Source organism: Daldinia loculata (assembly GCF_022478755.1).
Source record: "Daldinia loculata strain CBS 113971 unplaced genomic scaffold F4817scaffold_31, whole genome shotgun sequence".
NCBI lineage: Eukaryota > Fungi > Ascomycota > Sordariomycetes > Xylariales > Hypoxylaceae > Daldinia > Daldinia loculata.
In genome coordinates, this window is record NW_026054885.1 from 947 (window position 1) to 27,919 (window position 26,973).

Below are 26,973 nucleotides of genomic sequence, written 5' to 3' on the forward strand. Positions count from 1 at the left end.
ATTCTAACTCTAACATAATAGCTTAAACCTTCCCGCTTTTTTATATACTTATACGGCATTGCGTTGTGATATCGTAAGCCTTAACGTTTAAAAATATATTGAAATATTGCACCGATAATCACTTATAACAACGCTTGTAACAACATCCATAACCACGTATAAAATAGTCTATTTTATACTCGGAAGTAATAATACTATTGCTTGCCTAAATTTTCCTGCCTTTTTTATACCCGTACAGCCTTGTTGCGTGTTGTGTATTGCGGCTACCGTTGCGATCGATTGGTGTTGCGACCGGTGTTGCAGCCAACGCGTTGCGACCGTTGTAGCCACTTTTAACACCTTAAAAGACTTAAAATATGTGGATTAAATCGATAGATTTAATAATGAGGTTAATACGATTGTATAATCAATTAATATTTATTGTAAAAATGCGTTGGCGCTGTTATTTTTTTGATGATTTTATTGATTAAATGATGTTAATGTTGTTTTTTGCAAAACGATTTTTTGGGAGGCACGTGTCCAGGGTGACCTTAGACTAAAGTTTCGATTTTTTTTTAAAGGGGTTGTACGGGTTATGATTGGTTAGGGAGTGGTGTGGCTGTGGGGGGTACATCCCCCCGAACTAAAAAAATCGAAATTTTGGTTTAAGGTCACTTAAAATAAAAATATTTATATGTACATGTTTTTTTTTTTTTTTTTTTTATTAACACGTATTATCGTTTAAATTCCGGGACGCCGCTTTTATGTTATGTTATAAAAATGTTATAATATAATAATTTTTTTTAAATCGTAATTTTACTACCGTGTTATGTTTTACGCATTTAATACGTTAAATTAAATTAAATAATTATAATTAATTATAATTATAATTGTAATTAATTATTATCGCTAACCTCGTTTTTAATAATATCATTACGTTAATACCTTATATAAATAATAAATATGTAAGTAAGTTTATATGCTTATATCGTAGGTATATATGTAATATGTAATATGTATTAGATGTATTAGTCATCTTAGCGCGTTGGAATTCTGTACGTCGGAATGAATTGTAACTCAATATGCGCATTAATATTCGGTATTCGGTATCGGAACGTTCTTCTTCTTTTTCCTCTTCTTCTCTTAACTTATCACGTCCACACCCCATCACATCTCATCTCATCTCATCTTATCTCATCATCCTGCTCCATGCCCGTTCCCTAGCTCCTGATCCCGATATCCGCTCTCCGGGCCCTGCGCACTATGCGCCGGCGTATGCACGCTGCTAGTATCGTTGTACACCTCGCTCCCCGGCAACTCGACCGGCGCCGGCGAGTTCGCGCGTCCGTCGTCTAGTTCCGCGAGAAGCGGCACGCCGGACGAGCCCTTGTAATTGTATCCCCCGTCACTCTTACCACCACCACCACCACCACCACCACCACCGTCTTTCTTATCCCCGCCGCCGCCGCCGTAGTAATCCGCGGGCAATTCCTTCCACCCGCTATGCACAGTCGCGGGACTTAATTCCGCGACGCCGCCGAACTGCGCGTTGTGCTGCGCGTACTCGGGCGCCGGCGTAAGGGGCGACGGCTGGTACGCGCTGCTGCTGCCGTTGTGCAGGGGGGTGGAGGCTGCGTTGGGCGAGAGCTCCGCGTCGGTGGGCGGGTGGTGTGCCCGGCGGCGGCGCGAGTACGCGAATACGAACCAGCCTAGTAGACCGAGCGCTACGCTGCCGAAGCCGATGCCTACGCCTAATCCGATCTTGGCGCCTGAGGAGAGGGTGCTGGTTCCGGAGGGGGAGTCGGAGGTTGTGGGTGATGCTGTAGGTGATGTTGTAGTAGGTGATGCTGTGGGAGAATCTGATGTGGAAGTTGGCGAGGTGGATGTTGGCGTGGCGGAAGACGTCGTTGCGGTGGCGGCGGCGGCTTGCGAGAGGAAGGCCTGCTTGGAGACGGCGATGGTGACGCCCGTGCCGGCGCAGTTGTTCTCCATGGTATCGTAGACGGCGTTGAGATCGGCGGGGCTCTGCTTGGCGACGCACTCGGCGGTATTGTAGATGAAGTTTCCCTTATTGGAACACAGACACATGTTCATTTCGTTGCCCGTGTTGCCCGAGCATTTGCTCTGGTCGGCCGCGTCGTTTAGGCATTGCTGCGAGCCCTCGGGGTACGCCGAGAAGTCGTTATCGATCGCTAATACGACTTGGGTTTGCAGCGCGATGCTGAGCAGCAGAGAGGCCGGCAGCGTCAGGAACCACCTCATCCTGACCGGCTGGCTGCTTGCTATTGCTATTTAGGTATGGTGTAGTGTAGTGTGGTCTGGTGTGGTGTGGTGGATACTCCTCTCAACCCAGGAGTGGGAGTCATTTACCACCTCGACGAGTCAATCCAGGACCTCTAATTAACTAGTCGCGTTCGCAACGCTCAGCGGTGAGGACCGCTTAGGAGGGGTTGGCCGGACGCTACAGGATGGGGAAAGATTGGAAATAGAAAAAAATAGAGAAACGAGAAAAAAAACGGTGCCTGAATGAATCAGTGAACACGGAGAAGACCCGTCACCGAGGAACAGCAACACCGGTAATTTACTTTTCCTTCAGCCTTAAAGGCCTGTCCATACAGCTGTCGCGTCCAATAAGAGAGGATATCGTGCATGGACGAAACAGCGCCCCGTATTACACAACGCCCATCATGACTATCTTTAGTTAACTACGTCTACGGCCAGTTACGGGCTGCCAAAGCCTACACGGCAGAGGTCGTGTTACAAGTATCCAGTTCCATACATAGCTCGACAAGGGAGGCTATGTTGATCAGCCCAATATCCAGCTTCAGACCCTTGTCCTAGTTACCCAGACTGCCAGGTCCTCAGCAACAAGGTATTTCTATTCGTCCATTCTACGACGCGGACTTTTGTTATGCCACCAAGTTCCCTAAGTTCCCTAGCACAAAACATAATTAATTATCCCCTCGACGTCTTAGCCCCTTTTATATTTCTTTGTGTACATGGTATAATACATACATACAATACACTATTGTAATGCCGGCACCCATCCGACATAAAGAATCCACCGCTATTCGCTAATCGATCTAGTCTCCTAAAATAAGAAACTGGCTTTTCTTTTTCTTCCCGAATCATTGGATCGAGGCTCAACACGATAGTGTGCAATGCCCTCACAGCTCAGCTAATGTTTTTGTGCACCGGATTTGCTAGCGCACTAAATGGCTGATTTACCGAAGCATGTTTCGTTTTACGCAAGAACTCCCGTCATATTTGTGGCTTGACCAAATATAGTCTTGTAAGACTACCACGTAGTCTTTCCCTCGCCAACGGCGTCTCTACATTGCTCATCGAGACCACTCCAATCGCGTGTATTCTCAGCCAGCGTTCGTAGCTTTATGCTCAACCCAGCCGGGCCTCGAAGAGCAACGTCGCGGACCACCAACATCCCATCATTAGTCAGATCATCTCCAAAAATCCCCTTCCTATCCTTATCCTCTAATTCAAGCAAACTGGGCGGAGGGTCGAAAAAGAGCAGCTCTACGCCGTCTGATTCCCATTTCTCATTGATAAGTATCGTAACCGTGCCACGGAAAACATTCGAATCGGTAGCATAACTACCCAGCGCTCTATTCTCAGCGCGGTAGTGGCGTACGATATCAGCCGGTACAGCACCGGGCTAGAAATAGATATCGAAGCGGACCAAATCCGAATCACGCATATCGGCAAGCGTAGCCCCGTACGTTACGTACACCCGGAACGAGAAGAGCGGGAGGACTTTAGACGAGAGTGAGAATAAGAGAGTAAGTCGATTTATGAAGGTGAAAATACAGGTAGGTCACAAATGTAAGAAACAAACATGACAGCGCCACATGTGTTACATGTCTTGAGTCGTCGATGGGATCGATGGGATCGATTTGTGTTACACAAGCCACATGTCTTTCAAAGAGAAACGGTACGTAAGCCTTCAGAATACCTAGGTATTCATAAATGCATGGCTCAGTAGGGAGTGCCATCTGCCCCATATAATAAATGCCAAGGTCAGATTCCTATCCAACGTCCATCGTATTAGTGCGATACGGTGACGTCTTCATGTGGCTTCGCTGGGAATTATAGTAGCTTGGACATGGTTTATTACGACCATATCCGAGGCCTATCGAAATGAAAGCAACGATTCTATTTAATAGGCTCGTTGTTTCGAGCATGCTGCCTCAGCTAAGATTTTAATATTTTAACATCAGACCCTTTGAGCTTACCTAAAGTAAAGCTCTTGGCTGATGGTAATTTCATTTGGCAACAAAACCAAGCTCACTCACTGCCCGAGCGAGGTTTAACACACCCCATCTCAATCACGCCATGGAACCATCCGAAGCTACCTCATTTCCATCAAAGCCTATCGTAATAACACCGTCGAGTGCCTTCAATCATAAGAATGTATATACTGCATTGGGTGTATCTAATCGTAATCCGCATCTCAACCGCCAATTCTCAACCCCACCCCTTTCTAGCCTTGGCATCGCAAACAAGAACGTGTACGCCGACATCATATGGAAGAGCAAATCCTCGGAGCTGGGATCCAAGGTGGAAAGCTTTTACACGCTTTGCCAGCCAATTCAAGAGCCTCAAACTCCGCCCATGAAGTCAGGTGATCATATACGTGAGTATTCGCCTGTTTTGTTTTTTTCGAGCCGTCCTCGTCACATTTGTGACAACAAATAAAAAAGCCCACTACCACGGGAATGAGATTCCCTTGGGTATGAATAGTTTGGAAGTCGCATAAACCGCCACTTCGATATCGTACAGGGACAAGAAAACGCTACCAGGGTGAAGGGTGTGTAGGATATGCGTATTGCGCTGTTAAAATAGTCCAATTTAACTACCCCGTCGTTGGCTCCCCGAGTCGTCTCCACTGGTGCCATTAACAGGAAGCTTGTCCGGGGACTCGTGGGCGCTCTTGATGCCGTTGACTAGTCTAGTACTCGGTAATTCGGTCGAAGGGGACAAATTCTCGCCGACGTAGTCTAGAGCCTCGTTCGACACCATGCTCCGAGGGGTCAAATGTGCCCCGTTCAGCACAGCTTGTTTTTGTTGATCCGTAAGGAGGTGTGTTAGACCCTGCTCAATGCAGATGCGCGCATAGTCAGGCTCATCCGGCGTGACTGCAACAAGCCCGCCCCTTCTTGGGACTCGGTGGTCTGGAAATGGGGTTTTGCTTGGTTGGTATGGCTGTGGCTTCTTCTCGCCCACCAATTCCCCGTTGATATAATACTTGGATTGGGGTGCAAACCCTCCACGGCTTTCGGCATCCGGATCTTGCTTCCATTTGGCTGGGGTACTCCAAGTTGAGAGGGCGGATTCATGCTCTGGGAGCTCGCAATACCAGATCGATAGTTTGACGTTACGAAGGTGAGGTATGGTAGGAACGATATAGAGGAAGTCGGATTGCTTTTGATCACGTTAGTGTCAAGTCAACAGTGTTAACATGCTGATATATATGTGACAAACTTACTTTGACAAAGAACATCTCCGTCTCGGAGAAACACTTCCACGCCTCACCACGAATCTGTTCGAGTCTCCTATAGCCAACTGACCAAGGATTACCTCCGTAGAAATTGGGTAATTGTTCTCCCAAGTGATACAGTTTGCCTTCTGTTAGAGCATATCTATCCTGCTCCAGACGCCAGATAACTCTCTTTGCTATATGCGATACTGGAATACGTTCCCACGCAGTATCTAAGGATCGATCAGTTAAACACAACGTCAAAAATATTTGTTTAGTAACTCACATCTTGACAGCGAGGTATCTTTCTCGCCCAAAAGTAGGGCAACTTGGGTGTTAAGCAACCACTGCTCGCGTCCGCTTGCGTGACCAGTTGCGGAAGGGTTAATCGTATCATACCTTACCCCTCGCGCTATAGCGAAGAGCTCGGCTATATCCTTTTGCTTGGGGTTTGGGCAGGCATCAAGCCAGCGTAATAGAGGAGGCAACTTGGATAGACGGATCTTCTCCATCTCCTCCTGGCGAGCACGCTGCATCTCGGCTTCACGTGCAGCTCGCTCCGCACGTTTGCGCTCTTGTTCCTTTTGCTCTTCCTCCTCTCGCAAGCGTTGAGCTTCTTCGGCGGCCTCCCTCTCGCGACGGATTCTAGCTTCTTCCTCTTGTCGCTTGCGTTCTTCCTCCTCCTTTCGTTTTCTCTCCTCTTCTTCTCGTAGCTTTCTCTCCTGCTCCTCTTTCTCCTTTCGCTCCTCTTCTAGTCGCACCCTTTCCTCCTCTTCTTTTCGCCTCTTTTCTTCTTTCTCTAGGCGGATTCGCTCTTCTTCTTGAAGACGCTTCTTTTCAACTTCTTCCCGTCGTCGTGCTTCTGCCTCCTGTTTTTTCTTCTCTGCTTCTTGACGTTTTTGTTCGATATCCTTTCTCTTCGCTTCCTCGGCGGCTATCGCTTCAGCTTCAGCTTGCTTTCTCTTTGCCTCTTTGCGCTCACGGTCGATCTGCGCTTCGCTCTCTTCAACTGAGTGTGTTTGGGGTGCGTCACGCATATCCACGTCAACGTCGTCGGAGGCTACAGTGATGCTAGTCTTTTCTAGAGGGCTTGCTTTATCTAACTCTCTACGATCGCGACTGGCCTTCTTGGCCTTTGGCACTTCTTTGCGGTCGTCCGAGGGTCGCTGTGACCTGACGGGGTCCCGTGATGGGTCTCGTTTCTGCTGTCGACTTTCGGGGGAAGAGTTTTGAAATGGTCGTCTTTCTTTGCTGTCGGGGTCCAATCTCCTTTTCTTAATTGGAGCGTCGGTATCGTCTTTATCTGCAAGCCCATGCCGAGGTGGCGTAACACTAGATCGAGGCCTCTTAGCTGAACCTTCCCCTACAGACAACCTATCATTAGACTCGTCACGCTTTATTGCCTTCGTTCGATCATGGTATTTCTCGGAGAGCCGATCTGGTCGCTTTTCTAGTACATCTTCATTTCTCGGATCGCCACGCTCAGTAGTTGAGTTGTTTGACGCTAAGCTCGCGCGTCGCTGCTTTTCCCTGTGCCCTTTCAATTCTTTACCTGAAATAAGCTTCCTCCGCGGCTTTGCAGTTTCGGTATCAGAAGAGTTAATAGCGGGGTCCGAGTCTACCAATTTTGACTTCGACGGAAGGGTTTTAGACACAGCAGGAGAAACCTCGCGGTCGGATGTGGCAATACTTGAAACCCGCTCTTCTTTCTTGGGGCGTCCTGGCCCACGCTTGGGCGAGGTTTGTTCGTCATGATTACCAAAAGAAAGCGAGCGCCTCTTCTCCTTAGGACTTCCAGAAACTTTAGTAGAGCTGGCCTTCTTTTTAGAATCGACGTCTCGGGAGGGGCTAGATGGCCGACGCTTATGCGATCGGACAGCGTCCAAGTTCGACTCATTGCGGTTGGCACGTCTCGATTCTGGGTCTAGTTCGCGATCACGGTCTCGCCTACCCGGTGACTTTGTCTTGGAGGAAACTTTAGGCGATTTCTTAAATTCGTCGTAAGCATTTTTTAGAAGATGCTCTTCCTCCTTCCACATAGGTCCCTCCCGACGTCTAGCTATTTCGTAATAGGTTTGACCTTTATAACGACGAGTCGGGTCAAAATTAGACGCGTTGAGTAAAAGCTTAATAACCTCGATATTCTCTCCACCAATAGCGGCTAACATTGGCGTCCCATGTTCTGCCGGGAGGCCTGGAACAGGTCGTAGCGGATCTGGGTTCGCGCCTCCTAAGGCGAGCAGGAGTTCGACCACAAAGCTATGGCCACCGCGAGCTGCATTGACCAGAGCCTCAGGGTCATCACAGCGTTCCTTGACTTGCAGTACACGAGTCACCGTCTCATTATCACCTCGCGCCGCAGCTTGTCGAAGAGTCTTGTCATCGAGATTCATATACAACAGATGATTGCTGGTCTTCGTCGACCGTACGGCACCGCCGCGGCGTTGAGCCGCTAATGTGCTGCTGCCCGACGCCGCGGGTGAACGACGGGGGCTTTCAGGTCCGTGGGAGGAAAGGGTATCCGGCATATCGTGAGGCGGGTGGTCTTCGGAAGTTCGCCGCAGCTCGCCGACCCTCTCCTTCGCCTCTCGCAACGCAGCTCGAATTTCTTCAGCGTTTTCTAGCTCGTCGGGTACTTTCTCCAACGGTTCGTGTCCCTCAGCATCCGCCTTTCGGGGGTTTACACCAGCCTTCAGCAAGAGTTTCACGACACCTAGATGGCCGTTCTCTACAGCATCGAGAAGTGGTGTCTCCTTATCGCTATTTCGGCAGTCCAGATTGCATCCCGCATCAATAAGAAGTTGGACAATTTGTTCGTGGCCATTGAGTGACGCAACTTGCAGAGGTGTGTTTCCAGCGTAATCAGCAAAATTTAAATCTTCAGGTCGTTCGGTCAACCGCTTCTTAGCAGCTTCGTATTCGCCTTTCGCACAAGCCTTGGCGAGCAAGGTCTGCCCATGATTATCAACATGCTTCTTGTGGGCTGGCATCCTTGCGGGCGAGATTGTTGATTCACCAGTGACGGGGGTAGCTATACTTCTTAATTTTGAACTTCGAGGATGCGGGCTTCCGCTGGCAGATGAATCGTCGGAGTGATAATCGGTAGATTGAAGGGGTGCAGGTATACGCCTTTTCTTCGTGCTAAAGCCATTCGAAGACTGAGATGGAAGTTGCGTTGAAAGGCTACGTCGGTGAACGCGACCATGAGGTGACAGTGATCGGTTTCGAGAAGTGGATTGTCTGTCGTGGGGAAGGCGGACTGATGAGGGTTTTTGGTCCTTCTCCCTAGCAACAGCTTGGTTGTCAAGGCCCGCGTCTGAAATACGCGGTCGACGAACCTTCCGCGACTCGCCTTCGTCATCAGATTCTGCCTTGGGTGCCTTGCGCTTGCCAGGTAGTAACCTATCTACGGATTTCGACTTGTGTTTGATAGTATCTTTGTTAGGTCTCGTCTTGGATGATTCGGAGCCTGATTCCGAATGTGCATCACTGGACCTGCGACGCCGGTGGATGTGCTCGTGGTTATTGCGACGGTGTGGAGGCGGAGAAGCAGGAGCAGAACTAAGCCCACTTGATACTTCTTTACTTCGCGGTTGCTTCTCTTTTCCAGGTAGTCGCTTCTTTCTTTCTAGGAAGGCTACATCATCGGAAGGGCCACCATTGCGATCGCCGTTTTTACCATCCTTCAGATACTTCCTCGGAGGCGGTAAAACATCATCAATCTCACCATCGCTCCTATCTTCGTGCTTTATTACCTTTCGAGGTTTCGAGGGAGAGACACCGTCCTTGCCTGGCAGGACGATTGTCTCGGCGTCCGAGTTCTGATCAGGCCCAACATCATCATCCTGCGCACTTGGTAATATCGGCACGGGTCGCAACTCCTTAGACGTGGAAGGGGTTTTTGCAGTCAGTGAAGGCTTAATGTTATTGGTTGTGGCGTTATTCGCTGTCACCGTCGACTTGGGATCTTCAGACTCAGCAAATCCCCGCTTCGGCGAGGCAGCCTGTTTCGTGTTTGCGGACTCGACAGCATTCTGCGCATCCATAGCATTCAATTCATATACCGAAATACAATACAGTACACCATGATGGCCACTCGTGGGTGACGATAGGGACAGAATTCGTGTCGAGACTCTGTACAAACTTGACGAATATGGACTACTCTACAATGGTACGAGTACGAACATAAACGGTCGGTCGTGGGTCAAACGGCTAAGGAACTGATAGAAAACAAGACTTTAGACGGTCTTGGACTAGAACTGAGTACTAAATGGGATTGAAAAAATGTGCAGCTTGCTAAAATATCGCTGATGAACACGAGTTGTCGCAGATAATGACCGTCATCGAATGTGAATAATTTTCGGTGTAGGGAAATTATTTGCAAAATTGAAAAGTACGAAAAGGATGCAGCAAACCAAAAGCACCTAGCTGAGAGAAATACTAACTACCTCCTAGATAATAATAGAGTAGCAGGCAGGTAGCAGCATGTAGGCAAGGTAGGCAAGGTAGGCAAGGTAGGTAGTAACAGATAGGCGGATAGGTAAGGCAGGCAAAGTGGTAGGCAAAGCGCATAGAGATAGGAAACGACAACTGAACACTGGCAGGAAGGCCAGACTGCCAGAGAGACAAGAGGGAAAGTGAACGGGTACTGGAATACTTGAGGTAGGCTATGCACAAAAGTAGCCTAGTGGCTTTTGTTAGTGTGGTGACACTAGGACTGTTTTTCTTGTGTAGCCATTGAAGATCAATTTCAAGATCAGTCTAACAAGCCGGGCCCTTTTTTAATTGGCTGCCGACCTGAATAAGGATGGGTCGGGTGGCCGGTATTTCCGCAAATTTGCACAGCTCTGAGTTGCTCGAGCTGCTCTTGAGAGTTGCTTCCTTGCCCCCCGACTGCGGCAAGCCCCTGCTTACTTTGCCAGCTTTTACTGCCTGTCTCTGCTCGTTTCCGCCCCTCATTTCCCCAGTTCTTTCCAGGCTTTTCCTTCCTTCGACTCTGTGAAAATTCTCTCTTAGCAGGGTTCGTTTATTAATTATCGCTAATAAACTGCACATCTCCTTCTCCAATCCAAGATTCTATCGAATCTGACCACACTCTCCTTTTTATTTGAAGTGTTCAACCCACCTCCTTACCGATAAGCTATCCCGTGCCGATCCGCTTCCAAGGTCCATCAACTGCCCTTATTTATCCCAAACGATTTCGAAATCGTTTTGATACGCAAAACCTAGCCTCGCATGGGTCTGTGGATTAGTACCACGTGCTATCAGATTCAGATTGCGTATTCGACCATTACAAAAGGCATATCGTGATAAAATATTCTAACCGCGTTTCCACACCAACCATAACGCCTTCAGGCACCCATACACTAACACCCAATTCGCCCGTTCTCGATAGTAATACGAACATCCAAGATCTTTAATCCGACGTCTGCCGAATTCCCCTGGTGGATATTCATTATGGCCAACAACGAATTTATGGATCCTACCCCCGCTAACCTTAGGCTTCCCGATTCTCTTGATGACGTCCGAGTTACAAGTCTACCACAAGCCGCCTACTACATCTCGGATTTCATCACACAAGAGGAAGAGCAAGCGATTCTTGACAAAGTACGGTTGTGATGGTCACGGAGACGATGAGTTCCGTACCCCTCGCCTGACAATGACACAGATAGCATCCGCACCGAAACCACGTTGGAAGCAATTATCCCATCGCCGCCTGCAAACCTGGCCGTCCGATCTTGTGAATAATAAGTTGATGGATGCTCCCTTGCCAACTTGGTTGAGTGATCCGATTGTGCCGCGTCTGAAATCGACCCGACTCTCACGAGGACCCGATTCGCCCGATATATTTTCTGATAGTCCCCACCAGAAACCGAACCATGTTCTGATCAATGGTACGTGTAGAGAAGAGCGTGCGATGAGGTTCGGTGTATCCTTCAAGTCGCATCACACTATCTTTTCCGTTATTGCTTATTGTGCCCATTGATCCGAAAAAAAGAAATTTATGACGGGTCTAAAATCCAAAATTCCATGCTATGACATGTAGTATTAATTTGTATTCAGAATACCCTCCCGGCATCGGCATAATGCCTCACAAGGTAAGCGAGTAGCATAATTAGAGAAGGCTATGATGAACTGCTCATTCCAAAACAGGACGGGGCTGCGTATCATCCTGTCGTGTGTACTGTGAGCCTCGGTGCTAGTCTCTGCCTCAACATCTACAAATCCAAGGACGACGGCGCCCTAGATCCCAACCCAGCATGGAGAATATTGCAAGAGCCTCGAAGCCTACTCATCACTACCTCCGATCTTTACACGGATTTTCTCCATGGTATCGAAGATATCACGGAAGATATTGAGCTCTCTAATAGTACGATTGCCAATTGGGAACTCCTACAGTCACCTGAAGAATTTGCAAATGGTTGCAACGTACGAAAGACGCGTACCAGCCTAACGTATCGAGACGTGATGAAAGTATCCAAGCTGGGAGGCAAGCTTGGATTTCTGCAGAAAAATTGATATGCCCAGACGGGTTCGGTTTCAAAATATACCTGGTATCATTTTCCATTTCCCTCGGACCCTTTCGTGGCCGAATTTCTCACTATACCACTTCTTGGTTCCGTTTGCAGTAACACCAAGATTGACTGCGACAAATAGCACAGCACATATCAACGTCCTGTTGTACAGTTGACCCACGGGTGCTGCTATCAACGCTAGAGAAAGATATAATACGCACTCGCACGTATAATGCGGGCACACCAGGTACTGGAATAAGCCGTCCACCGGAAGTGAATATTTCTTCAATTGAGACAAATAGCTGTGGCATCTGTATTGCATGAACCATGAGGCCCAGAACGTGATCACCCCGAAGACCATGTTGAATGATGGTATCTCGATACTAAATGTTCTTCTATCGGAAGACTGAATCGAACCTATATCATTACTTAGAAGATTGTAAACAAAAAATATGGCAATAGTACCTACGAGATCCATGTATCCAAATAGAAATGCCCGTGCAGAAATAATAAGCAACACCCAGCAGCCAATGGATAATCCACATCTTAGAAGGCGAAGAGCGAACAACAGCCATATATTCGTAGAGACGCCTAGCACCTTGCAAGCTCATCAAAGCCCACACGATAACGACTTGATTGATTGACATCGAGGATGTCTCGCTCGGAGCCTGGTTCTTGACTATAAACTCGAGTATCTTTCCATGGCTAAGGAATTGAACAGCCCAGAAGACGGAGCAGGACACAGAAAGAATATAGAAGTGAATAAACCATGAATGAGGTACTTTGCCCACAGATGTGGCCCAGCTAACAATACTAACAAGAGGTCCATCGCGAGCCTGCTTTCCCTCCTTGTCGTCCGATGTGCCCGTAGGTGAAGATCGAGCCCCATATTGGGTCAGGAGACGTCGTACGGACTCAGGAGCCACAGCGATACCTAACACCGCTGCGGCCGCGAGGACATAGAAGATTTGGCAATATGCAGCTGGACTTATGCTGGCAAGGTGCTTGACTAAGTCCGATACTGCCATCATCGATCCAAGGAGCTTTATATTCTTGTGTGAACTGACACTTCGAATGGAAAAGCATGTGAAGATGAACTAACCGCTACCTAATCTGCAAGTCCAATTTGGTATAAATTTCGACGGATATGCTTTAGTGCATATATGGGCTTATCGTAGCATATGCGATTAGGCAGTATATAGCTCAGATTTCAGGGGAATCTATCGCCAGGCAGCTTCTTGAGACCATTGTGAGATACGTTACTAGAAATAGGTTACCTAGGTGGCGCTGTGTGAAGTAAGTGCCCATAAATATCCCACTGTCGTCTTATAAACGCAAAAATTACATCGCCACAGCCGACCCTTAGGAGGTTTTTCACAAGGTCGAGTATTCGAGTCCCCAGGCTCACATCCAAAATCACCACTGTCTTGTTTCACAGGAATCATTATAGGAAGCTACTAAGTTACAATAGAATCTAAACGGAAGTTTAGGCCGAGTGTTAACCGGTAAACGTAATATAGCCTCTCCCAGCTTGGCTGTACCCGGTCTTCATGTTCGTACCCGTATTATTTTCTAGACTTGCCACTCGCGGGTTTAGGTGGGTTAACTAAGAGTAGATAGTTTACCAGGTCACTAAAGCCACTTAGAAAAGAGACAGCTAAAGTCAATGAATCCTTGAAATTACTCAGATACTGCAACATGTTGTTCGCATCTAAATAAGCAGGCGTATTTGCCGACTGCGTATATTTTATCAAGGGTCCTTCCGTTTTCTCTTAGATATTTCTCAGCGCCAAAGACCATTCGTAGTCTCGCATTCTGCTTCTCAAAAGAATAAATGATCTAAACATCTCTATTGAGACTATCACTATAGGCTTGACAACCTCCTAGGCGAATAGTAATGGTCCCGAGCCTACAATCTTTCTGGGCTTTATAATAGCCGGATTAATATATCATATAGTATCCATTATTTCATCATAACCGTTTTAGGTTTACCTAAAACATTTAACACGTTACAGGCATGCGTAGCCAAGCATTCGAAGCAATAATCGCGAGAACGAAAATCACCAAACGCCCACGATAGCTATTAGTTAGGCGATAGACATTCGTCCCAAAACGATACCGATAAATTTTTAGGACTAAGTAGCTGCTGATTAATGTTCATTTGGCTATGGTGGTACCTTTATTATATGCTTAAGTAGTTCAAATGGCTCTCTTATGTCCCGTTGCGACAAATAGTGTCTAAACTTCCAGATATACCGGCAGGCCTTAGCTTGCATGGTGGCTTCGTGGCAAAATAAATACCCAGTTTAGTCTGTGTACATCTTATGACTTGACGGTCGAAATGATCACATTGACACATAAGCCAGTTTATGATTTAGACGTCTTCCTCCTGAAAATAATGTAGGCGAGTAAGCTCCTAGGACAGATTCCTGCATGAAAAATGTATACTCAATTATAAATCACAGTCAATTAACCAATCGGCAATCACGAAGCCTGTTTAGATATATTATATATGAAGTCATGGGTCAAGGGTAGATCTTTTTGATAAGTACTTATTTACTAAGATGGATTCCATGTGCTAGAATCAACAATGACCGTAGTCTAAGGGTGCTAGCATGGGGTGCATATATTCTCACACCCCGTAGTCTTCTTAATTGTATTTCTCGTCGAGCATACCTAGCTCTAGCTAATTCTGGATTTCTGTATAAGTATATGTAGTTGTGCTTTTTGATCATCCTAGTAGATGAACGTGGTCCCCGGGTTCCTTTTTGAGACATCAGCTAGACACCCCTTGCATGATAGCTTGTTTTTAGAGAACTTTAATATTTCTCCCTTACTTCCACGCGTGCTCTGACCTTGATATAAGGGCTAGATCATCCCCCGTTACGGATTCCGTATCTTCCGCGTGCCGTCCGATCTTGGGCCACGTGGTCAATATTCACGGATAAAGGGGGATGGCGTATTTACTAGTTGTTGAATGTAGATCGCAGGGAGAAAACGGGGTGATTCCACGTGTATCTAATATCTGTGTCTAGGATACCCTATCACATTGTTGCCGATGTTCGAGACGGGAAGGGAAAACTTCCCGCTTTCGTGTGAGGCTCAACTAGGTATTCCGTTCAATTTTGAGAACTTGTCGTTTCTGGCACGCAACCGTCAACTTATATTATCATATGTCTTATATGTCTTATATGTCTTATATGTCTTATATGATCATGTACGAAAATGTATCTAACCCGGCTGGGATTTATTAATAGTATAGTTACTGTATAAACATCAGCTATTAGGTTGATGATGTCTTGAAAGATAGCTGCTTAGCCTATTTCGAGGTAATTTTTGCTCAGGTATTGGTCATGAAACATATTGATTGTAATGGAAATTTAGACTATTATGAAATATTATGATTTAGAACCATTATTTGTTGGCATTGCTTGGATACGTGTCCTAGATATCCCAAGTTGCCTCAAGAACTGCTCGTGTTTATTCCTATATCCATGGTCTCCGTTAACGAGGGGTTGCGATTAAAAGATATTAGTAATCGGGAAAACCGCGGCGAATTGCGGGGCCTGACATCACAGGGCAAAAAGCCTTCTACATTCTTCGATTCGCCCCACCAAAAATGAGCATCGAATTTCTCAAGTGACAACTTACCTTTAAGAAGAAATCGAGAGCGGTAGCCCTCACTAACGTAGTGCAATTAACTGCTTATAACTGCTTAGCATTCTACTTGGCTCGTCAAAATGTCGACTACGGTGGAAAAGGTGAGTTCGCGTAAATGTGTATGAATGACTTAGATGCTAACCTAACCTGTAGATCAAAGAGATCGAGGCCGAAGTAAGTGGGATAGGCATCCCGGAGCCCAGATAGGGTGTGCTAAATTTTCTGATTTGATAGATGGCCCGAACTCAAAAGAACAAAGCAACTTCGTTTCACTTGGGTCAGCTAAAGGCAAAGTTGGCCAAACTGAAGCGAGAGCTCCTAACTCCCTCATCGAGTGGTGGTGGCGGCGGTGGTGCCGGTTTCGACGTCGCCAGAACTGGTGTTGCCAGTGTTGGATTTATTGGGTTTCCGTCCGTGGGAAAAAGTACTTTGATGACCAGGTTGACTGGTCAACACTCCGAAGCTGCCGCGTATGAATTCACTACCCTGACATCCGTACCTGGACAAGTCATGTACAATGGTATGGCATCAATGAACCCCCCCATAATATTCCCCTTTTAGGCGGACTTTATTGTATTTGTATCTGATACTGATACTATGTTGTACAGGAGCTCCATTGCAGATGATCGATCTCCCTGGTATTATTGAGGGAGCTAAGGATGGCAGAGGTCGTGGTCGTCAGGTGATTGCTGTCGCTAAGACTTGCCATTTGATATTCATTGTGCTAGACGTGAATAAGCCCCTGACGGACAAGCGAGTTATCGAGACGGAACTAGAAGGATTCGGTATTCGTATTAACAAGGAACCGCCAAACATCACCTTCAAGAAGAAGGACAAGGGTGGGCTCAACATTACAAGTACCTTACCCTTAACCCACATCGACCATGACGAAATCAGGGCCGTCATGTCCGAGTACCGTATCAACTCAGCAGATATTGCGATTCGCTGTGATGCTACGATTGATGATTTGATCGACATCCTGGAAGCCAAGAGTCGTAGCTACATACCTGTCATTTACGTCCTCAACAAGATTGACGCAATCAGCATCGAGGAGCTGGATCTGCTGTATCGAATCCCCAACGCGGTACCCATTAGTTCTGAACATGGGTGGAACGTCGATGAGTTGATGGAGGCCATGTAAGATTCGACCCCTTTACGAAGACGCGTAGACGTGTAGCGCACACATGGCTAATCTCCTTTTTCTTGCAGGTGGGACAAGCTAAAATTGGTCCGGGTTTACACGAAGCCAAAAGGAAAGATGCCGGACTATTCAGCACCTGTTGTGCTTCGTTCCACTAGGTGCACAGTCGAGGACTTTGTAAGTACCTCGCCTCGGTAAACTTTGACCGGTAACAAACTGGCTGACCAATGAATGATAAGTGCAACGCAATCCATCGGAGCATAGTCGAGCAGTTTAAAACCGCAATAGTCTACGGAAAATCTGTGAAGCACCAACCCCAACGCGTGGGGCTTGCTCACGAGCTGGCCGACGAAGATATAGGTATTATTACTCGCCAATTCCCCATTGCACTTGCACTATCTTGGATACTAATCCCGTCCCTCATTAGTCACGATCGTCAAGAGATGAGTGGCCAGACTCAAAAGAGCGGCTAGGTCCCCTATGCGCTCTCGGCCCACACGCGATGGTGAAGGGTGTCAAGTGTCGAGTGTCGAGGCGAGGTTGGCACCCTTTGTGTGCGCACTCCCGAGCTCTCGATTTCTATATAGCACAATGGATAATGATACCAAGAAAGCATCTTTATCTCATGACGCTGTTGGGCAGCTTCAAGGAACAGGGGATACGGTTGTCTGCAGATTTACGGATCAAGGGACAGGCCGCAGCCGATGCGGCGCACCATTGACGGGAAAGTATTGTTTGCTTTTTCTGGAAGGGCCCGATCATGCAAAGAATGATACAGTAGTGGGCGATTTTGCATGCGAGGATCTGGGAATCCGCAGGTCCAGACCTACGAGAAGACAGCTGGGCTCCAATTTCGAGATTGCAATTATATTCCCCTTTTGCGGGGGAATCCCACGATGCGTACATACATAGTAAGCCGCATTTTGAATTCAGAATGCCTGAGCGCACTCCGCATGCTCCAGAGACCCAAAGCTGCAAATCGTCACCACCTGCATAACCGAAGGCCTCTCTTAATGCGACCATGTCTCCGACGAGGCGTGGGGATGCATGAGCGGTGCCTTACCTCTCTCTTGGAGACCGTTAAGGCACCACCCCTTTGCAGCAAGTTGACACGCATATGCTGAACGACGAAGTAGTTTATGTCTTTGGTGTTTATTTGCGCCACAATAATGATGAGTCCAACAATTTATTGCCGGTCGCTGTCTTGGCCTTCCTGTCTTATTGTTGCACCTTAAACGATCGGAATATTTTTAACCACTCAACGTCTTAGCATAGAGATTATCCACTCCCTAAAAGGGCCACACGGCAAATTGGTACCTGACTCCAACCTTTCACAGCGCTCCTCTAGCCGCCGACGGCACATCTGACAGCCCCTTCGTGGAGAAAGTTCTCGATCGTCTGGATTTTGGGGGTCAGTATGGAGCTGCAGGCCACACTCCTTACCCAACCCTTTCATTCAACGTGCTGTTTAATTATTATTATTATTATTTCCTGAGACTATCGGTTTTTTCCTTTCTTTCTTGGTTCATTATCCATCTACCTCATGGCCGAGCAGGCCATGCGAGAGGCCATGCGAGACAACCTTGCCACCACACACTTACAACCACACGTCCCGAATAGTAATAGACCTGATGACAAATAGCGCCATTCTTTTGTTCTTGTCACCATGTTTCGATTCGTAGGCAACTTAAAGCGATTGAGATGTTACCGTACACACACTCTCACATTGGGGGTTGTTACTGTAACTTCCTATCAAAATGCCGGGCTGTCCATCGCCCAGCAGCCTCATTTTTTGAGCTGTGGTAGCCTTGACCATCCTGTGGCCATTCACCAAATATCTGGCTGCAAGGCGAACAATACGGGATGGTTTTATGTAGCCGCGGGCCTGTCTCAAAAAAAATAAAAAAAATAAAAAAAGGTATCGCGGTCTGATGATGGCGATACTATAGGGTGATGTAGCGTTCATTTCTTTCAAATATGAGATTGCATTTGGTCGCATATTCAGCAATGCTTCATTCTCCAATTAGAGGCTCCAACATAATTACGACCGGCGAAGAGCCTTAAACTTCAGAATAGTCTATGATCTACTACTTCAGGTCGGATATGGTGCTGCACTACAGTTACTAACGCCGAGGTTTGCTCCTTGGGTGTTCGTGTCGACTAAAAGGGTAAGATGGTACCTAACCAATGGCTGCTTTTACGACCAAGAGCTATCGCGGCATGACGTTACTTCGATCGTTGAGTAGCACGCAGGGTATCTAGGGTATCTAAGGTATCTTCTACTAGGTACTCCACAGCCGCATCGTCGGCAACGCGCCGCAGGGACAGTACCTAGGCTGCGGATGATCTCGCGACCTTTTAAGGATTCTCTCTACATAGTATGTATGAAATCATAGTGTATGTATATGGCATATATGGGGGGAGTAACCGACTCTTCGACTGCAACGGCCCATGGTGGGTGTTGAGCCTTGCATGAAGCCGAAAGAATAGCTGCACAGACGCCTCGCAGACTTTGTACTGTAACACAAATCTCGGCCTTGTGGCAACGAAATGTGCTTTTCGTAAAGACGCTAAGCTCGAATAAGCCCTTACTTTCTAGGATTCAAGCCTCCTCAGAAGGTTAGGCATGGATAGTCCAGGATATAGATAGAGCTGACCAACTGGAAGATAGCCCGGCGCACGGAAAAGAGTACTGTATTCGCTTGGACCTCCTGACCATTCATGCCCAATCGCCCAACGGACCTCGGTGAAGGCCTCGCGTCTGACCCGGAAATTATGTCCAATGGCAATTCCAGGCTGTTCATCGCAACGTGCTGTTGGTTGCTTTGCTTAGAGAACCAAAGTGGTGGAATATTGAGGATTGGTCAACGCTTAGGTTAATTTTTACTTACTCTGTTGGTTTGGTAACGAGTAACAGCAGCAGCTTGACGCCGAGCCGCTGAAGAACGGAAACAGGTACAGGTACAGGAACAAGAACAAGAACACATTCATATGTACAATACCTACGTTTACCGCGGCGAAGGAAGTGTAAATGCGCGGCGGTTCCCTTTTTTCTTCAGTTATGGTAGCGGTAGCGGTAGGTAGCGGTAAACTCACCAACGTCGTTGGGTGTACACGAAACCTCACCGAACGATGAGTATCGGGGGGTTCATGTTGGTCCCAGATATGCTCCCGACGGTTTGGGGTCTAGATGCGACACAAGCTTGCTTGTCGCGACAGCTTGATAGAACAACCCTCACCCGACAAGTGCTACAGGAGCATTTAGGAGCATTTCTAGACGAGCATTTCTAGACGAGCATTTCCAGACGAAGGCTACCTCCAGGCTACCTCTACTGCGTAAGATTGAAGTGTCCTGTCGCATTACTAGCAAATTGCCATGGGGGTTATAGAACAATTTAGAGAGCTTGCCAGAAGTAATGCGTTATCTCATGCTCGGATCGCGTACGTTGTAGTGTTTTATATTCATCTATTGTGTAATAGCTTCCAAGAAGAGTATTTTGTACGTCAAACGTGGCATGAGACCATTGAGGCTTAGAGATGAGATCTAAACTCGGGTTTGCATGACATCGATCTCTTGTGACCTGCCATGATCTTCCTCTGTGTGAACTCAAGCACTTCCGCTTCTGGCATTGAAACGGATGTCAACCGAGGAAATATAGGTGTGGAAACTGGGGGAGGGAATAAAGGTCCCTGACCTCGCTAGCAGGGCAGCAGGGCAGCAGGGCAGCAGGGCAGCAGGGCAGCAGGGCAGCAGGGTCGAGAAGACTCATAGACTTTGGGGGCGTCCCCCCGTGCAGCCCGTGCAATCGGCCTTTGTGGGAGACATGGGAAACATGGAAAGACAAGGGACCCCCCCGTATGCTGCTCATCTCAATTTGACCTGGTCGACGTTGTCTCACAAACGGAGATAATGGGAATTACGCACTAGTGTATGGCGGGTATCTTGGGTAGGTTACCTACCTATGTATGGTATGTATGGTATAGGTAGTATGGGGAGTAGGAGTCGCAAGATGACCTTCGTTCGGCTCGGCGACTACCTACATACTATGATACATACCTAACCTAAGGTATAGGTATAATACATATAATACATATGATACAGGATACAGAATAACTACAGCGAAACATGTTAATACCCCTCCTTTGTCATCATACATTCTACATTATACCATAGATAGCTACTATAGTACCCATTAGTACATCATATGTGGTCCGATTATGGTCGAATTGGCAAATACAAACGAGATACCTTGCCGAAGTTCTCACGGTTGCCGCTCCTTCGAAGGGCCGACCGCTACTGTTTATGGTATTATATGGGTATATACTAGACGGAGGAGCGCCAGGTGAGCTCGAGTAAGAAGGGTCTAGTGGTCTAAAGAGTGAAGGAATAGCAATGGAGGAATTAAAACCGGGAAACCGTCATCAAAGGAATACGCGTCTCCCGTCTCCCGGTTGATTACTGGATATGTTTCTAAGCTAGATTCCATAAGTGAGGGGCTCATAGGAAGCTTGTCAAGGCTTTGAGAGATCTGGCTCGCTAGCGGCCGTCAAATAAAATCGCAAGAGTCCATTATGACGATCCGTCGCGAGCGGAAACGGTGGCAGAGAGTGGCCCATGTTTGCCCTATGAGAAGGCGATACGGTCCGTTTCTGACATGGGGGATGTGGACCATGGGTACCCTGCTGAAAAGTTCCAGTCCCTGGCTGGTCAGCCCGTCAATAAGTCCGCTAATACCAAAAGACTCAGTGGAGAAAGGAAGAGAAAAAAAAAAGAGGACGGAGCCAAGCTCTACGAAATACCTCATTATCATTGAACGTCTCTTATTCGACTTACGGCACAGGGACTAGAGGAACTGCTGACTTCCAAGACTCTCCGGTCGACTCTAAGTGTGCAAATCCTTCCCGCCGAAGTTACCTGTGTAGGTGTCGCGATGGCTCACCTGGTCTGATCCCTAATATTGCGAACCCGGTTTTTGTAGACCATTCATCTCAACTATCGTGAGCCTAAATAAGTTGGCCCGTGGTAAGGGGGTGGAATCTATTCGCTTTATTCGCTGCCGTTGCTTCTATTTTCTATTACACACGAATTACATAGTACACTATACATTGGCTATTCCCTTTCCCTTTCCCTTTCCCATGGCGTGAGATACTATTGATATATTGATATAGTTAATTAAAATAACTACATACCTAATATTACATACTACATACTACATACTTGGTTGATACTAATAATATGAAGTAACTTTAATAATGACTTACAAGCGAAGCTGACAAAGAGTTAGTGAAAAGAAAGACAAGCATTTACGAGCGTTCCTTGGTCCAACTCTAGGTGGGGTTTATTCACCTCTCATAATACCCTAATAAGAAACAGGGCAGGATTTGGCTATCGTTTCTCTTGTATGTATACGGAGATATTCATAGCTCATCGTCTTTTCATTTTGATGATCCCCATGCCCTAGTTCCACCTCGGGAGCATCCAGTTACCCGCACTCTAGTCAGATTCGGTTGACCTGGACCAGCCAGATCGGCTTGTCCCTCGTCCGTCGTTGCTTGCTTGCTCGCTCGCTTTCTCTCTCTCCCTCTCTCTCTCTCTCTCTTCTTTCGCTAACACCAAAACGAACCTCGTGGAGAAAAAACAGAAACATGGCGGGCAGCCACTCGAACGGGAGGACTGGGGATATGTTATCTAAAATGTCTAAGCTAGAGAAAGCCACATGTTTTCGTGTCTTGGAAAAACTAAGATTATTAGATACCTGTTAAAACTGTTAAAGAAGTCTTCTCTCGCTTTTCTCGCATTTCATTCGGCTTGTCTCATAACACTGCTACGCTTTGCGTGTGTACGGCTTGCCGAGTCCGCCGGGGTGTGGCGCTTTCAGTTACTTTTTGCGGCCCTTGTCAATCCCGTCCGATGGCCATGGCTGTATTCCAGGATATAGCTCTCCAGTTTGTGGTTTCTCTGACAAGTGAAAAAAAAAAAGCACGGTAACATCGTGGTCTCTCCACACACAATGAAGATTCAACCCCGGCTAGCCAGCCCTCTTTAGACGCACATCCACGGGCCTAACTAGGTACATTAATTCATCTGTACCTTTGAGTAGGGACCCTCGTCCTGTCAGACCTGTCATACCACATCTTATCCCTCGAGGGTTACCACGCACACCCCCCCTTCTTAGGTATCTCTTGTTATTCAGGGCCCCCGGACCTCGAAGGGCATTCACATCCCTGCTGCTGCATAGACTTACATATGTATCTATGTACGGTCTCCTCCACATGTTCTGTCTAAGCATCTAGCCCTACCTTTCCGTGCGTCTGATATCCCTATCTTGAAAAGCCTAGCTATGAGACTACATTGAGGCGTCTTATACTAGGAAGCTAGACCTTTAATCGATGGTCAACCACCTGGTGGAAGTCAGCTTCTTAGTCCCAAGTTGATTCTGTTTGCTACGCCGTCCACCCTACTACGTAACCCTTCGGCCGTTTCCATTTACACCAACGGCACAGGCCATCTTCCCGCTGCTGCTCCTCGATGCACCAAAAGAAAGGAAAAGAGAGAAACCAAACGGAAAGAAGATAACCGGAAAACTAGAACAGCTCAGGAGAAGTGGCCTCGTTGCCCAAAGGTGTAAAGAGTTGGGCCAACTTGATAGCAACGGTAGGCCCCCAGGTGTGTGTTGGTTGGCCTTTTACACGTCGACTTGTCTGTTGTTGCGCATGGGATACAACACCACCATACAACTAAGCTACCTACGTCGAGAGACTTGCACGTCTCCTCACCCACTCTCTTTATTTTCGGGAGACTTGCCGGACAACCCTTTCCAAGACGCCAACCTTTTTGCTGCAGCTTACAACAACGCACGAGGACCGTGAGCTCCGCTACAACAAAATACGGCAGCTGTTGCCCCCTTAAAGAACCAATTGGTTGACTGAATCTGAATATGCATGCCGTCTTCCGCCCGTAAAAGTCGAGTTGCTAAAAACCGTCCCGGCGGATCTCCACAGTCACCAGCGCCAATCCTACCTCTCTTATAGACTGTTCCTGCGGCTTATTACAGACTCTACGTCACAGAATAAACCGGCAGCTAGCCTATATCGTGACAGTCGGACTGTGCCGGCTTATAGCCTACAAATTTCCACCAACTATCTAGCATAGGCGGCTCACTTAGACGATAGCCATGCACAATACAATGATCGGCTCAACTGGTATAGACCAGGATAACCACATGGCTCATGACAACTCATATTCGAACGAACAATGGGTCGACATGAGCGCCTATACCCATATGGCCATGACCACTTATCCCGGCGACTACTATATTCCACCGGCGACTCATGGATTGCCATCCGAGTCTATCGGCATGGCTCCTCCGCCTATTCCGCACCATATGCATAATCAGCCGCACAACAACTTTGCAAGTCATCTTCCGCATCCGTTGATAATACCAACACAGCAGCCTTCCCAGGTTCCGTGGCCCAGTCTCCGGACGAACCCCTCTCAGAGCTACTCAGCACCTCCTGTACCAATCCCGCCGGCATCGGCTCCTGTGAGACAGCCGCCGAGATTGCCGACGATCAATACGTCGCAGCCAAGGAAGACCTTGACGGACGAGGATCGTCGTAATATGTGTCTCTTCCACGAGGATAATCCCCATGCTAAGCAGACAGAGATTGGTCAAAAATTTGGTGTTGAGCGAAGGTAAGGTCGATAGGCGTTGAAACAAATCACAGTCGCTAACGTTACCTTGGCAGCACGGTGTCGAAGGTATTACGAAGGAAGGAACTTTACCTGAATCTAGATAGTTCAGGCGGCTCTCCCGTGAAAAAGACCAAGGGAAAGTCGCCGCCAGATATTGAGCGAGCTCTGGCGAACTGGGTCAGGGGTCAACAGAAGAAGGGAGTCGTAGTCAGCGACACTCAGATGGAGGAAAAGGCGAGGGTTTTTTGTACCGGCTCGGACAGTCCTCTCAAAACTATCACGGCCTCTTGGATCGAAAAGTTCAAGCAGAAGCATAATATTGGACCGGGAAAGTTGATCCGTAGAGCTTCGGAGACGGCGATTCCGGACAATGCTCGACTGGATACCGGCTCGCCCTTACTATCTGCTACACATACACCAGGAGGCATTTCGCCGGCTTCGCCAACAAACCAAACGGCGTCACCGCAAATATCGTCGGTGAGCGAGAAATCCGAAGTGAAGGAATCTATCTCAAATGGCTTCATGGACTTCGAGACCAATGGATACAGACATCCACATTCTCAGAGCTCAACATCACTCTCTAGTGCCGTCACAGATCCGCCAAGCTCAACCTTCTCAGCGGGTGCTTTCAGCCCATCATCACAGTTCAACTTTTCTCCAGACCCGAACACAGGCATGTTCAGCGACCGGAATCAAATGCCGCCAGGAGCCTCTGGTTTCCAGCGTCCCCGAAGTCAGACGGTTCCAGACCTTGGGCATCTCGAGTACCTCAACCAATCGCAACCTTCGGAGCCCCTGACACCTAAATATAGCCAGGCTGGGACGGCACCCTCTTCTGCTCTAGAATCCCCGACCCACGAGATGTCCGGTTCGTCCTTTAGCGGGCTAGACTCGGCCATCTCCCCACCAACACAGCTACATCATGTAAGCAGCAATAGCAGTTTAGCCGGCAGGTCGAGCTGCTCAGGGACAGCTGGAGTTTCCGGAACTTCGATGGGCTCTTCGCCTAGTTCACCCACTCAGGAGGATGCTAGGCGAGCCGCGGACACTCTCCTTAGTTTTATGCAACAAATCAAATCGACTGGCTTGGTCGACCAGAACGACTTTTTAATAGTCTTGGGTCTTACCGAGAAGCTGAGGTTACAACCGCAGCAACAGCATGGAGGACCCCAGGCGAACTCGGCAACCCAGGGTCTTGGTGGTCTATCGAGGATACCGGAAGGAGACACCGAGATGACAACAATCCCTTCACCCATGGTGAAGAACGAGACAGCGATGAGCGTGTGACTACACTGGGGTCCCATCTTTCTAAAGGAAGCAGTTTCGAAGACTATGTGTGGCATCATAGCATGAGCTCTCGTGGCTTTTTGTTTCTTTGTTGAATAGTGCGAGGCTTATATACCTCTTACCGCTGGAACGGCAATAAAACAAACTTGACAACCCCCGGAATAGCATGGCGAGTCAACGAATAATCTGGAAGGCTTCACGGACTCTCAAGAGTAGCAAGCCATTCTACACGATGCGACGAATCGGGAGCTACGAAGCTACTGCATTTCACGTCTCTATATCTGCTTCTATATATAATACCTACAACTCCGGAATAATCATAAAAAATCATAACACATCCAACCGACGGTGGGCGCAAGAGGCGGCAGCAGTGCGTCACAATACTCGTACTTCAGCATAGGGAATTGGCGAAATCGACAGGAATAAGGAATAGGAATAGGAATAGGAACAGGAACAGGAAACCAACCAGGCTTCCCCGGACAGGCGGATCTCGGCCGAGGGAACGGAGTAACAGGAAAAGGAAAAAAAAAATAATCATATCATCATCATCATCATCATTATCAACAAACACCAACATCCACCGAGCGTAATTGTATACACTACATTCTCACGAAGCATCATCATCATCATCATCATACATATACATACATACATATACCCCCGTCGCCCCACCGCGCGTCTAGCGATATACCCCGAAATCGAGCAATCGACGAGAAGACGAGAGAGAGAGAGAGAGAGCAGGGAAGAGAAGAGAAGAGAAGAGAAGAGGAGGACACTTATTATTATTATTATTATTATTATTATTATTATTCGGAGCTATCATTACCCCCCAATCCTTCCCTTGAAGGCAATATTGACATATACCTCACTACGATACCATCATTACCAAATCAACTTCTTCATCATCATCATCATCTATCTGGCCGGCAACAAGACTACGACCCGCTCACGCGAAAAACCACAACCACCGTACTACTTACTCTACTTAGTAACAAGGAAAAATCTCCATATCGCGCGCTCGAAAAAAATAAATATCCAGGTGTTAATTGTTTTACCTTTTTTTTCTTGCGTCTTGCTTCTAGCTTCTAGCTTATTTGAAATTCCAACTTTGTCCTTTTTTTCCCCATCCCTTCTTGGACCTAAAAGATTCCCCCGTATATATACGCATGGTTATTTATGTACAGTTCTGCCTGTCTGTTAG

General features: G+C 47.4%; 5 protein-coding genes across 5 annotated transcripts; 2 read left to right on the forward strand and 3 right to left on the reverse strand.

Moving 5' to 3' along the window:
* Positions 1 to 1,176: 1,176 nt before the first annotated feature.
* On the reverse strand, positions 1,177 to 3,694 carry F4817DRAFT_316809 (uncharacterized protein; the record flags this gene model as incomplete). Its single annotated transcript, XM_049300726.1, has 3 exons — positions 1,177 to 2,261; positions 3,316 to 3,652; positions 3,677 to 3,694. The coding sequence occupies 3 exons, from the start codon at positions 3,692 to 3,694 to the stop codon at positions 1,177 to 1,179; spliced, it is 1,440 nt and encodes a 479-aa protein (XP_049158046.1).
* A 1,074-nt stretch (positions 3,695 to 4,768) lies between these two features.
* F4817DRAFT_143737 (uncharacterized protein) lies at positions 4,769 to 9,716 on the reverse strand. Its single transcript, XM_049297896.1, has 4 exons — positions 7,291 to 9,716; positions 5,760 to 6,597; positions 5,483 to 5,706; positions 4,769 to 5,418 (listed from the first exon to the last, which is right to left on the reverse strand). Exons 1-4 carry the CDS (start codon positions 9,517 to 9,519, stop codon positions 4,846 to 4,848), a joined length of 3,864 nt encoding a protein of 1,287 aa, XP_049158047.1. The 5' UTR covers positions 9,520 to 9,716; the 3' UTR covers positions 4,769 to 4,845.
* A 1,013-nt stretch (positions 9,717 to 10,729) lies between these two features.
* On the forward strand, positions 10,730 to 12,203 carry F4817DRAFT_143745 (uncharacterized protein). The gene is made up of 4 exons (XM_049297897.1): positions 10,730 to 11,080; positions 11,142 to 11,367; positions 11,537 to 11,571; positions 11,627 to 12,203. The coding sequence occupies exons 1-4, from the start codon at positions 10,931 to 10,933 to the stop codon at positions 11,990 to 11,992; spliced, it is 777 nt and encodes a 258-aa protein (XP_049158048.1). The 5' UTR covers positions 10,730 to 10,930; the 3' UTR covers positions 11,993 to 12,203.
* F4817DRAFT_340475 (uncharacterized protein) lies at positions 11,345 to 13,075 on the reverse strand. Its single transcript, XM_049303640.1, has 3 exons — positions 12,458 to 13,075; positions 11,537 to 12,405; positions 11,345 to 11,367 (listed from the first exon to the last, which is right to left on the reverse strand). The coding sequence occupies exons 1-2, from the start codon at positions 13,017 to 13,019 to the stop codon at positions 12,014 to 12,016; spliced, it is 954 nt and encodes a 317-aa protein (XP_049158049.1). The 5' UTR covers positions 13,020 to 13,075; the 3' UTR covers positions 11,345 to 11,367; positions 11,537 to 12,013.
* A 2,410-nt stretch (positions 13,076 to 15,485) lies between these two features.
* Positions 15,486 to 17,322, forward strand: F4817DRAFT_144109 (P-loop containing nucleoside triphosphate hydrolase protein). The gene is made up of 7 exons (XM_049297901.1): positions 15,486 to 15,749; positions 15,802 to 15,822; positions 15,883 to 16,168; positions 16,257 to 16,785; positions 16,858 to 16,966; positions 17,029 to 17,149; positions 17,217 to 17,322. Exons 1-7 carry the CDS (start codon positions 15,729 to 15,731, stop codon positions 17,234 to 17,236), a joined length of 1,107 nt encoding a protein of 368 aa, XP_049158050.1. The 5' UTR covers positions 15,486 to 15,728; the 3' UTR covers positions 17,237 to 17,322.
* Positions 17,323 to 26,973: the final 9,651 nt, after the last annotated feature.